This window comes from Centroberyx affinis, unplaced genomic scaffold (genome assembly GCF_046629955.1).
Source record: "Centroberyx affinis isolate AG114_WGS23_722 - 3 ecotype Tasmania unplaced genomic scaffold, CSIRO-AGI_Caff_v1 ptg002505l_1, whole genome shotgun sequence".
Classification (NCBI taxonomy): domain Eukaryota; kingdom Metazoa; phylum Chordata; class Actinopteri; order Beryciformes; family Berycidae; genus Centroberyx; species Centroberyx affinis.
This window is the reverse complement of record NW_027280727.1, coordinates 354,027-366,621: the sequence shown is the minus strand read 5'-3', so window position 1 is coordinate 366,621 and position 12,595 is coordinate 354,027. Positions and strand designations below refer to the sequence as shown.

General features: G+C 41.9%; 1 protein-coding gene across 1 annotated transcript; it reads left to right on the top strand.

The window, feature by feature from the left end:
• Positions 1 to 6,081: 6,081 nt before the first annotated feature.
• On the top strand, positions 6,082 to 12,056 carry nim1ka (NIM1 serine/threonine protein kinase a). Its single transcript, XM_071534241.1, has 6 exons — positions 6,082 to 6,219; positions 6,842 to 7,216; positions 8,002 to 8,114; positions 9,802 to 9,923; positions 10,081 to 10,227; positions 11,298 to 12,056. The coding sequence occupies exons 2-6, from the start codon at positions 6,900 to 6,902 to the stop codon at positions 12,054 to 12,056; spliced, it is 1,458 nt and encodes a 485-aa protein (XP_071390342.1). The 5' UTR covers positions 6,082 to 6,219; positions 6,842 to 6,899.
• The last annotated feature ends 539 nt before the right edge of the window (positions 12,057 to 12,595 follow it).

Here is a 12,595-nt window from a genome sequence, read left to right as displayed (position 1 = left end):
TCAATGCAACACTGTAGATAAGGATCAGAATGTATCACCTGGCAGCCAGGGAGACGTGTACACACACACACACACACACATACACACAGAGTGAGAGAGACAGAGAGAGTGAGAGAGAGAGTAAAGGGGATCAACTATGGGGATCCACTGTGACTCACTGAAGAATCCCCTTGTCTGTTTTCAACAGGCAGTGGGAGGAAAGATTAGGCTCCAGCAGCTGTTGCAGCAACTGTTGCACCTCTCCACTCTTAAGGGTGCTTGTCTGTCTGTTTGGTTTCCATCTTTATGCAGTTTCCATCAGAACCCAATACCTGTCCCAGTAAGGACACTTTGACTCTGGGCTATAGTTAAATTTTTACCTCTATAATAAAGGTTTTGGAGTGGGATTTGGGCAATAGATTACATCTCACAGGAGTAAAGCCTATTTTGTTTATCAGTAACTCTAATCGAGTAGGAGTTGCTGTGTGAAACATAATTATCAGATTATAGATATATTTGTGGGGGAGAAAAAAAGGCGATGCTTTGTTGAATTACTCAAAAACACAAAACCGCAACACCGCAAAATTATTTAGATTGGTGGATTATAGACACTGGCAATATTTTAAATGTCTTGAAATAACTAGTGATTGTACATGATGTTGACACTATTCAAATCACGGTCTATAGATTGGAATAAATTGTGTCTTTAACTGCATTATCTATGGGTATTTTGGAGGTGAAGTTGGCCTAATTCAAAGAAACTGAAAGCTGTGTGACTAATTATGTTGCTAACGGCAAATTTAGGTAGTAGTAGGTAATCAGTAATCTGTAATAGATTACACAAAAGTAACCTTTTCAAACCTGAATCGTTCCACTCAGAGTAGACTTAGAGTAGAAGCTGAATATATTATTTTTTAAGAGAATACAGTCTGTTTAGTAGCCTGTCTATTTCTGCCTGAATTAACTTTGTTTTTGTTTTCTCTTCCTTTGATGGTCAATCAGTCGGAGTACATGAAACATTGTGCTTCGCGTTTTATTTCTTTGATGAAAACCTCTTTGAAGTGCTGAAATTGATTAACACGCTCACTGAGGCAGCCCTATAAAGCAGGAAGAAATAATTGGCCAAAGAGATTTCAATTTGAGCCACAGAGATGCAAGATTTATCTACTGCATTATGTTGTTGTGCTCCCTGCAAGCAGTGTCATGGTAACTTAAGGCCTCAGAGACATCTACGACTCTCTCTCTCTCTCTCTCTCTCTCTCTCTCTCTCTCTCCTCTCTGTCTGTCAGCAGCAATGTGTTCAACTGTTGTTTACACAGTTACAGTAGTTAAAATAGTTGTGAATGTGAACAACCCATGGTACATGTAAAGGAAAAAGTGAAATAAAATCTACTTCGAGTATAAAATGATACTGTGGAATATGCGTTACTGTTCTATGAAGCAATAGCGGCTATCCTGTTTCATCCGGTATTTAGGCTTCTTAAAGACAGAAGGCTTCTCTCTGATACTACCCCACGCAAAAATGCACAGTATAGAAAAAGAAAAGAAAATAGGAAATGGAAGAGAACGAAGAAGGATGTTTTTATATATTTATTTGTCTGCATACTTAAATGTTTATCTGTCCGTATACTTTTTATATAGGCCCTCACTCTTATGTAAATTCTGCTTTTATTCTGTTTTTTAACTGTGGGCAAGAATATAATAATCTCAACTCAACAGTAAATGATCATGCTATTTCAAGAACTTTATAAAAGCAAGATTTGAACCACTGGATTGTAAAGCTATAACCAATTTCAGTTGACCATTCGCAAAGCCAAGCATTTTGTGTGGGTCATTTCAGAGCACTTTAGGATTAGTGCATCCAGACAGCCTGTAGAAAAAGGCTGGACTGCACAGCTTTGGCCTAGACTCAGTGTGTGTGTGTGTGTGTGTGTGTGTGTGTGTGTGTGTGTGCGCGTGTGTGTTTGCATACATGCGTGCAAGTTGCCAGTAGTAGGGATCCAGGGGGAAGGGATTTGGGGGTCAGTCGCTTTTTTGTGAAATGTGAAATATTTGCCCCATAGATTCCAGAGAGGTCTGCCTCCCTGTTCCTAAGGCCCGTAGTCTCCATTGTCCCAGGCCTTTCACCCTTCAGCTCTTTATTCTTCTCCACCGTGCATCTCAATTAACACACTGGGGAGCTTTGTGTGGGCAGAGCTTTCTGTGTGTGTGTGCGTGTGTGGCGCTTGTGTGCATGTGCGTACATGAGTGTGCTTGTGCATGTGTCTGAAAAAGAGTGTGTGTATAGGTGTGTGTGCGCTGTCTCTGTGCCTGAATGCATAGGGCAATGAAAAAGAGAGAATGGGAGACAAGCACATGGCAGAATGAGAGAATGGGAGGAAAGAGGAAAGAGGGGAGAGGGAGAAAACAGTTAGGCAAGGAGGGGTTCAGGAAAAAAAAAGAGAGGAGGAGCTTTTTTTTGCCGATAGACAGAAAGACATTTTACAGCCGGTGATGTGAGAAGCACTACCCACTGCTCTCCTGTCTTACCCCGCCTAGCCTCAGACACACAGACAGGCATTATCTGGGGACACCCATAATACAGGGACAGAGCGGATAATTGTTGATCCACAGCTGCTGTGGATGGGCTCTCACGTGTTTGCTGTTGTTGTAGGGTGTGAAATGTGAAGATGGTTGCTGATGCTAGCATTGTGATCAGCAACACAGAGTGTACCAGGGAAATCCCCCTCGCACTCTTATAGGATTTCCATAGACCTGACTGACTGCCTGCCTGCCTGTCTGTCTGCCTGTCTGCCTTCAGTCTATGGAGCTGGTGAGTAAGGAGCATTTGCAGACATAGGCCTGTTAATGATAAGCAGTGTATTCATGTGCAGGGATTTTGCTTAGCATATTTGTAGGTAAATGAAAGCACAACTAATCAAAACAACAAAATTGTGTGGATACAATTTGCTCTTAGACAAATGAATCAGTTGATAAACAATTACAGGGATGATTCATAATTCTAAATTAGGTATGAGCTAGAGAGATTCATAAGGCTTCTAATCATGCTGCTGGTGCTCTGTTGTTGTGTTTGATTATTTTTATGTAAACTTTCACTTCCATCTATGTGCGTGTATTTGTGTTTGTGTGTGTGTGTGTGTGTGTGTGTGCATGCATGAATGCATGTGCCATCCGCCTGCTTGTGGAAGCACTTAACGCGGGTGTGCTCGAGTTCAGCGAAGAACCGTATAACTGTCAACATAGTGCTGTGTGCTCTCTCTTTCAATACTCAGCGTCAGTTAATGCCTAATCCTCAGCCTGAATAAAGACAGACAAACGTGCTTGGTCAGTGTTCATCACCAAGCAACTAAGTGGAGTTGTTAGCCAGCGGAGCCTAAACACACAGCTATCTGGGTAATTTACCCTGCTATAGGCCCACCATGGAGATACTCTCTGCTCAAGTAGGCTATTATAAACAGTATATCCAGTTATTCATTGTCTAGCTTTGTATTGCAGCAATCACTATATTCACTCTCTGTTGAAACAATTTTAAGAAGACATTTGAAAAGTTTAGATGTGTGACATTGTATTGAATGACATAAAAGCCCTGATCAGAAAATATGCTGTATGAAATAAAAATTTACACAAAGAGACGATGAACAGGTGTCTGATAAGCTATATCACCTAGTAAAAGTTACAACCCAAGAAAGATTAATGAACCCTTATTCAGTAAATGAATCTATTAAGTTAATGTCCATTTACAATTCGATATAATGAAAGTTCAAGATGGTGACCTCGTCTCAGAGCTTTTCCTTGCTCTCCTCTCATTACCTATGCATTTATCTCATGCCTGGTTGTCCTTTAGTCTTTCTATTTACACACATAAAAGGCTGATATGCGGAGCTGTGTCGCTTTGTGCTGCAAAGTGGAGGCCTCTGCGCTCTTAGCGAGTCCTTTTAGCCTCCCTGAGATCAATGCTTAGATATTCATGGCAGGCAGAGGCAGGACGGCAGGAAGGTGTTTGAAGGCTGGGAGACCGGAGGCCTCACAAAAGAGAATCACTTTGAACACTCTCAGTGCAGGGATGAATCAGAGGAACACCTTCCAAAACATGAGTTAACCATTTCTACTGTGTGTCTGTCAGTGTGTCGGCACATTTTCCACGTTTTGAACACAGTAACTCAAGAACAATATATGATAGAAACTTCATACTTACACCACAGGTTCCCCCTATAGAGAAGATGATCTTATTAGATTTTGTAGCTCCTTGCTGCATAAATTCTGCATAATAATAAGGAAAAACAGATTTTCTTGAAACTACTAGAACTCATTAATGGTTTAAGATACATTATTAATGTCACGTAATGTGTCATGTGAAGACAAGTATGTTGACAGAACTCTTTAGTAATTAATGTATTAATAAGCTTAGTTAATGACCTCATTAGCATAACTGGTTATGCTTAATATACTATATCATGGTGTTTATGGGACATTAGGCAGCTCGAGTGCCTCGTGTGTTTGTGTGCATGTTTGAGGGTGGCTGTGTACACATTAGTGTGTAGTTTAGTGTGGGTGTGTATATGTAATTCACTGTTGTATTGGCCAATAGAATTCTGGTTAGGTGCCAAGTTGAATTCAGTATGGACTTTTATTGATTGAATGTATTAGGTGTAGACACTATTACTCCATTCGACACTATTTCTAAGATGGGGAAGCTCTCACAGTCACCTGTTCACCTGAGGTCAATTCAATTCAATTCAGTTCAATTCAGTTCAAACTTTATTGTCCTGTAAATATCAGTTAGTTTGAAAACACTGGTTTGTCAATTGGGTTTACAGTAATGATAAATACTAATAAATAATAGCTATTACTACTAATGAAAAGGCCCTGTCCATATGTGAAAAGACAAGGCCATCAATAAAGGTTGGGGTCAGTTTAAGTCAATTCACAGTGTAGTTTTCAAACAGCTAAAACTGATCAACATAAAAAGCTTGCCACATTTATTTATTGCCAAACTGAGGCATATGACACTGAGGATGAACACTTATGTTTTCTTTCTGAAACTCCAGAATTCACTTGAGGAATTACATATTTCTGTATAACCCGGGTTGACCTCACTTGATTGACTAGTTATGTAAGCTATATATATTTCAACAATATTAAAAGCACCTTTTCTTTTTCCTCACTGGGGACGTTGTTAGAGCTTTGTTTTTCAGCATGCAATTGTCACCTAATTACAAAGTTGTACACCCACATGCGACCGCACTGCACGCCGGCACACATACACACACACACACACACACACACACAAATGAAAGACTGGCAACGTCAGTAGGCAATGCCCTTAGAACAGGAGTCAAGGAGCACTAAATCAATTAAGGAGTACACACACACTTGTGTTGACATGTGCACACAACCTCATCCACTTTGAGGCTGGAAAAACATGCCCAGGAAGCAACCAATCAAACAAATAAACAAACAAACATAAACATTAACACACTCTAACACTCAGTGAATAAAGATGAGCTCAAGACCTGCTGATTTCATTCAAAAAGTAGCTTTTTAAATTCAAGAGTGAGAGAAAGAGAGGGAGAGGAAGGAGAAGGCTCTAATGAGGTTGAACCACACAGCACTGAAGTTAAGTTATCATATTCAAATGAATGACATTTCTTTTTGTATCTCTCTTGTGCTTCATTTCAGGGTGTCTCGCTAAATGCCCCCTGACCACATCATCTGTCTGACCTCTTCCCTCCCTTCTCCTCCTCCTCCTGCCCTCCTCTCCTGCTCCCCGTCCCTCCTCCTCAACCTGTGGCCTATTTATACCCTGGAGACACAAAGAGCCCATTAAAGCTCTGCAGAGCTCTGATGTGAGAGCCAACAGTGAGCACATCTCTCATCACACATGGTCCAGACACTCTCTGGCCTCCACCCCTTTTCTCCAATGGCTACAACCAAGGAAAACTAATGCTACAACCAGCGGCAACGCTTGAAAGACAAAAAGACTCCTACTTCCCGCTTCAGATGACAAACTGCCCTTGATTTCCCGTTTTGCTGTCTGCAGCTGCAGCAGATTTTGGAGGATCTAGATGCAGCATGTGCTTGGGTGGATAGATTGGCGGTTCTGTCCTGTTCGGTTGAAATACAGCAAACCACTCATTCACTGAGTTGAGTTTATTTATTGACTGAGTGATCAAAACAGATATGAGATTTGGAGGAGGATCCTGAAAATATTCACATTCTAAATGGCTGATATATCTGAAGGTAAGTCGATTTTTTGCTCCACATTATTTTGTTTCGTATCAGCTTTGTTTACACTTTTATGTGGATTATGTGTGTGTGCTCCATAGGTGTGCTGTTCTTGTTCTGTTACCATTGTGTGTGCATTATAATCAGAAAAAGATATAGTATAATACACACAATGTGAAAGAATAAAACACATTTAGGCGCAGCTCTATAGCTAATAACCATCTCACAACACAGTAAAACCAGATTCACAGTGTTTTATAGTGTATATGACAAGGTATTGTAATTAATGTAATATGTGATACAGGGCAAACAGGGCAAATACTATATGCTTGTAATGAGCTTATAATGCACTTATGATACAGCTCAGTGCAGTTTAAGTAAAGTGTCACCAGATATGTTACTAAAACAGTTGTACTTCTTTATTACCATGTGTCTTTTGTTTTTACTGTCAGGTGAGGTAGATTTCAAAATGTACTTCTATAATAAAGGAGCATGGCTGATCAAAATCCACACTTTTTACAGAATGCTGTCAAGAAATATGATACCTGAAAAAATGCTGCACGAAAGAAACCACAAGCGGTGGGAAAATTAATGGAGTATTTGCATTTTTGTTTTTCTCTTATTGCACATCCCCAAGTCCTCCATCAATCCCAGCCATGAGCTAAGTCCTCTCCACCCTGGGCGTCCTGTGCAGGATGACTGCTGTCTGCCCCTCCGAGAGCAGTCCTGATGGGGCTGGAGCTGGGGCTGGGGCTGGCACGGCAGGCTCCAGGGGGTCGGGGGCAGCAGGCACTGCTGGGAGCGGCTCAGTTTCTGGGGCCGGGACCTTGGAGTCTGTCGGAGGTTCTGTGGGAAGTTCTGTTGGAGGTACGGCCGGGGGCGTCGGCGGCCACAGGTACGCCCGCTGGAGCCGCCAGGACAGCTCAGACATCAACACAGACGATGAGGGAGCCTCAGTCCGCCGTCTCACTCCGCTGGAAAGACTGAACCTGGATATGTGCCAGGATGAAAGGTAGGGGTTAGTAGGTAGGGGAGTTCGCTTACATTCACTGAGATGAAACATTAATCATCTTTTCATTGATCCTTAGTGGCCATGAATTGTTTTAGTGTGCAGTTTTGTTGCATGCTGCCTTCTTTTTCAGCTAAAAATAATCTATATACTGTATAATGATTATTAGTGTAGGAAAGTATGTCACCTTTCTCAGGTGATGTGAAAAATATTTAGTCCTCGAAAAGGGTTGGGGCCATTCATGAACTGAATTGAGAATGCATGGTAAATTCCAGTTCAATTCCAGGAATTTGAATTGCACCCAGCTCTAAGGAAACAGAACTGGAATTGAATTGGAATGACAGGAAACAGAATTGAATTCCATGAAATTCCCTGAAATTTCACTTCTAAGAGAGGTTCTCTTGACTTGCTTAACATTATAAATCAAACATTATGAATCAAATATATTCAATCATAATGTATGTATTATGGTTATGTGTTATGCATCACATACCACCTAAAAGGTACCTTTAATATTTTTTGATATTCAGTATCGGCAATATATAACACTGCGTCTAATCTCAGATATGTGGTAAGAAAAAAACAAAAAAACATGGAATTTCACAGAATTTTATTGAATTAAATTCAGCTTCCTGAAATTCCAATTCAGTTCCAATTCTGTTTCCTGTGGGTTTTTTCAAATTCCAATCCCAATTCTAATTCCTCAATTGAATTGGAATTGATGAGTTAATTCATGTATTGACCTCGACCCTGGTCTTATGTATTCTTCTTATGTAATGTGTTCACAGGGTGGTCCGTGAGCTGACAGTGGGCAGAAGAATTGGCTTCTACAAAATCCGAGGGGAGATCGGCTGTGGAAACTTCTCCCATGTCAAGCTGGGAATTCACGCCCTCACCAAGGGTAAGAAACTACATGACATCAATGAAATTCAACTGTATGTGAAACACCTGCATTACAGCAAATGAAACAATACTATTATTGAATATAATGGGTACTATCAGTGGAGGGTGGCAGTCATACTGAGTATTAGGATACTCTATGTCTAGAATCTACATCATTTTGATTGAATGGCTGTCACTTGATTGGAAGTCTACACACATCCCTCTTGAAAGATAAAAATCCTAGGTAAGCTCCCACTCTTTCTCTACTCTGGCTCTTTCTTTGATTTAATGATAGTTTGGCTGATGAGCTGTTTTCATCAATGGGCTGCAACGCTAACAAGCGTGTCCTTATATAGCAGTTCACTAACAAGGCAGTGTGGGCCTGGCCAGGGGGCTGATTCAGCCACAAAGAGACAGACTGTCTGCTGCCCTTGAACAGATGGATTGATTAGAGATCTCCAGTTTCCCTAGCGACGGCTAAAATTGCTGCATGCCTCATCAAAGGCTAAAGAGAGAGATGAGAATGAATGTGTAGCTGTGTGCGTGTCCGTCCTATGTGTCTGTGGTCGTGTGCATGTCTGTGTGTGTGTATGTGTGTGCCGATCTGTGTGTGCGCACATGCAATAAGTGTCTATGTACATGTGGGTGGTATCGCTTGATCCCCCAAAAACAATATGAGCTCCGATGCATTTTGAATGCACGACTGAAAGCTGTGGCTCAGCTGAAAGGAAGCCTAATACCAGCCTGAATAATGCATACTGAAGCACAATTAGATATCTCAACACCATTTTGCCACTTAAGAACTTTTCTGTATTCAGTTACTGAGGGTCTATTTTATTTCTCTGTATCAATCATTTAAAGGAATACAGTCATGATATCAGTTGTTTAAATTTGATATTTGTGAAGTATTTTGATCTTTATTGACTGTAAATTTACGTGCATCTCGCAATCTGCCCCACATTTTGCTCCCAAAAGCTTTTTTACAGGTAGTGAGTTTACTTTGATTCCTGGACAATGAAGCCAGCCAGGCACAGTATGTTCCTTTCGTATTCAATTTTCACTCTCAATTTACCGTCTGTCGTTTCTGCTCAGCCTTGAAGTCATCGCAGTTTGACAGAGGAAAGTAATGTTCCTTCATTGGAGAAAGTAATGTTCCTGTTAAAATTGGAATAATAGTGAGAATTGACCCCCTGAGAGAACATATTCAAGAAAATTGGTTTCTGAGGACAGGTAATCCTCAATCAAATTATCCAGACCGGAGCATCAGGCCTTGTTGCCATCAGGCGATGTTGTGTATTCTAGCAAGAACCAGACAAAGACATTATTTTGAAATACTGGGTTAATTAAAATCCACTGACGCTTTACATCCTGTAGCTACTTAAAACTGTTATGTAACACGTCTAACATCGTTTAATAGGTGAAGTTATTTATTGATGATGTACAATGATACACAATGGAATTATTTAGATCCAGCTACAAAACTGTCCATAAGTCTTTACGATTTTTTGTGTTTGTTTTGTTTTTCCTTCCATATTAAGCTATACCAGATATCCGATTTCTGTTTTAACAAAGTAAAGTATTTCTCTGCAGGCTTGGGTTTTGAGTCTTCCATTCAACTGATTGTTCTCCGGCAATCTGTCCATAATTCTAGGTTTTGTGTGTCACTGATCATTGACCTTCTCCTGTCTTCTCCTCTCCATCACCAGACAAAGTGGCCATAAAGATCCTAGACAAGACCAAGCTGGATCAGAAGACTCAGAGGCTGCTGTCCAGAGAGATCTCCAGCATGGAGAAACTGCACCATCCCAACATCATACGCCTCTACGAGGTTTGACTCACACACTCTCTCTCTCTCTCTCTCTCCTGCTCATGTGTGTATGACCTTTATCTGATCCCAAGGGGTTTTCTTAATGATCACTACATCCGGTTCTGCTTTCTTAGTGATGCTCTCTGATGTTCTGGTCATTAATGTTCCTTCTCTTCAGGTGGTGGAGACGCTGACGCGGTTACACCTGGTGATGGAGTACGCAGGCGGAGGGGAGCTCTACACTAAGATTACTACCGAGGGGAAACTCTCCGACATTGACAGCAAGATCGTCTTCTCCCAGATCCTCTCTGCTGTTAAGCACATGGTCAGCTCATGCACCGCATATAATTTCATATTCGGGAGGCAGAAAGTCTGTGCACGTTTCATTGTATTGTGTCTCAAAATAATAGAAAACAAAGTCTCAGTCTAATCTACAGGTAACCTGTGTAGGATATTGTCAAATACTTGTGATACTGACCATAGCTTGTGCTATATACAGAATGTATTTTATTCTTATCTAGATCCTATTCTCTGCTGCTGAAACGACCCAATTTCACTGCGGGGGATGATTAAAGTTTCATCTAATCATCTAATCTAATTTATCTAATCTCCTACTTTCTGTCAGCATACATTACCCTCTCCATTGCTTTTGGTCCATAACCTATGAAACTTTTACTTAACCAGAATGTTTACTATTCATGCCTTGGGCAAGCTCGCTACATTTACATTACATTTACATTTTAGCCATTCAGATGACACTCTTATTAAGAGCGGCTTACAATGAGTACTTCAGTAGAATCTGATGAGATTCCTAAATCATCAGCGTTACAAGCAGCCAACAGTGAGGAGTGCAAGAGCCAGACCCACAGCGCCCTGACAATAGATGAAGCAAAATATTCCTGTGACCCTAGAATGGTTGTGTATGAGAGAGAGGTGTTATGAAAGGAAATGAGAGCTGTGGAGAGAGGTAGTAAGGAGGTAGTAGGTAATCGTTTTTACAGAGTTAGCCACTAAGCAGCTCAACAGGGCAACTCAACAATACATGTTGAGGGAAGGAATTGCATGTCTGGTGAGGATTTAATCCGTCAACCTTGCAGTCACAAGCTTGCGTCTCTAATCATTAAGCTAATGCTGCCAATTTACCAGTATGCTCTCCACCGGAAGGTATCACTGTATCACAAACCCAAGAACTCACACATTTGACCAAATTAAAGCAAGAGGCAGATCATTCATCATCATCTTAAAATCCTGATGTATCAAATGATGCATGCCTTACTTATATTTAGGGTTCTCTTAATGTCATCACATCCAGGATAATCTCTGTGAGCCGTTAAATCACATGAGCAAGCAAAAGCTGGTGCTTACATAAAGACATTTCTCATTGTTCTTCCACAGCATGACAACAACATCATCCACCGCGACCTGAAGGCGGAGAACGTCTTCTACACCTGCAGCACTTGCATCAAGGTGGGCGACTTCGGCTTCAGTACGCTGAGCCGCCGCGACGAGACGCTCAACACGTTCTGCGGCTCCCCGCCTTACGCCGCGCCTGAGCTCTTCCGGGACGAGCATTACCTGGGCGTGTTTGTGGACATCTGGGCGCTGGGGGTGATGCTGTTCTTCATGGTGACCGGCACCATGCCGTTCAGGGCGGACACCGTGGCCAAGCTGAAGCGCTGCATCCTGGAGGGGGCCTACGTTCTGCCCTCCTGGGTGCCACAGCCGTGCCAGAGGCTGATCAGGGGGATCCTGCAGCCGCTGCCGTCGGACCGCTGCAGCGTGGAGCAGATGATGGGGTGCGAGTGGCTGCTGCCTGTGGACTTCCCGCGGGCCATGGATCCCTTCAAACTAGACCCATCCCACTTAGCAGAGAGCACTCCGTCTGAGCTGGAGGAGGATGAGGTGGAGGTAAAAGGGGCGCTGGAGACGCTAGGAATCACCTCAGAGCACATCCTCAACAACCAGGGTAAAGACTGCAGGAGCTCCATCACAGGGGTCTACAGGATCCTGCTGCACCGCGCTCACAAGAGACGGGCCGTAGAGAGCATGCCCGTGGTCACGCATGTAGTCGGGACAAGCGTGGCGAGTAAAAAGGAACGTCTAAAGGTGTATCGTAGTTTACGGCACACATCCAAACTCTGTGTGATTCTGTGACAAATAGCTCTGCCCTCGCTGGAAATAAATAGACATTATAGTCCAAGATGAGATGGCATGGATTGAGCCAGATTTCATTATTGTAAGTAAAAAAAAGTGCTTTTTAGTCCAGCAGTAAGTTGAAATCATGGTATGTGAAGCCAATCACCTCTTGAAGGCTGGATGTACTTATTTTAGTATTTTTCTTCTACTAAATTAAATCAGTCTCTGTGAGAATGTTGCTGCCAGCGGATCATAATTGTCTCCTCTTTTGACATGGACTTGGACTTGGAATCCTCTTATGAGATTTGGATAAGTCGTGAAATGTAAATTAAGTTATTAATGTAAACACATTGGCTGTTATGATGACGACTAGATGACATATACAACCTCATTTGTGGGTCATGTAGGCCAGACACCTAGCCCACTACGTTCTATGCTCAGTTGTGCTAAAACACCAAGAAAGCCTATGAAGTATCAATGTAGCGCTCTTAAAAACAGAAAGAGTTACAAGTTCCCATTATTATGCTGAGGCGATAACTAACAAGGTGATCAAACAT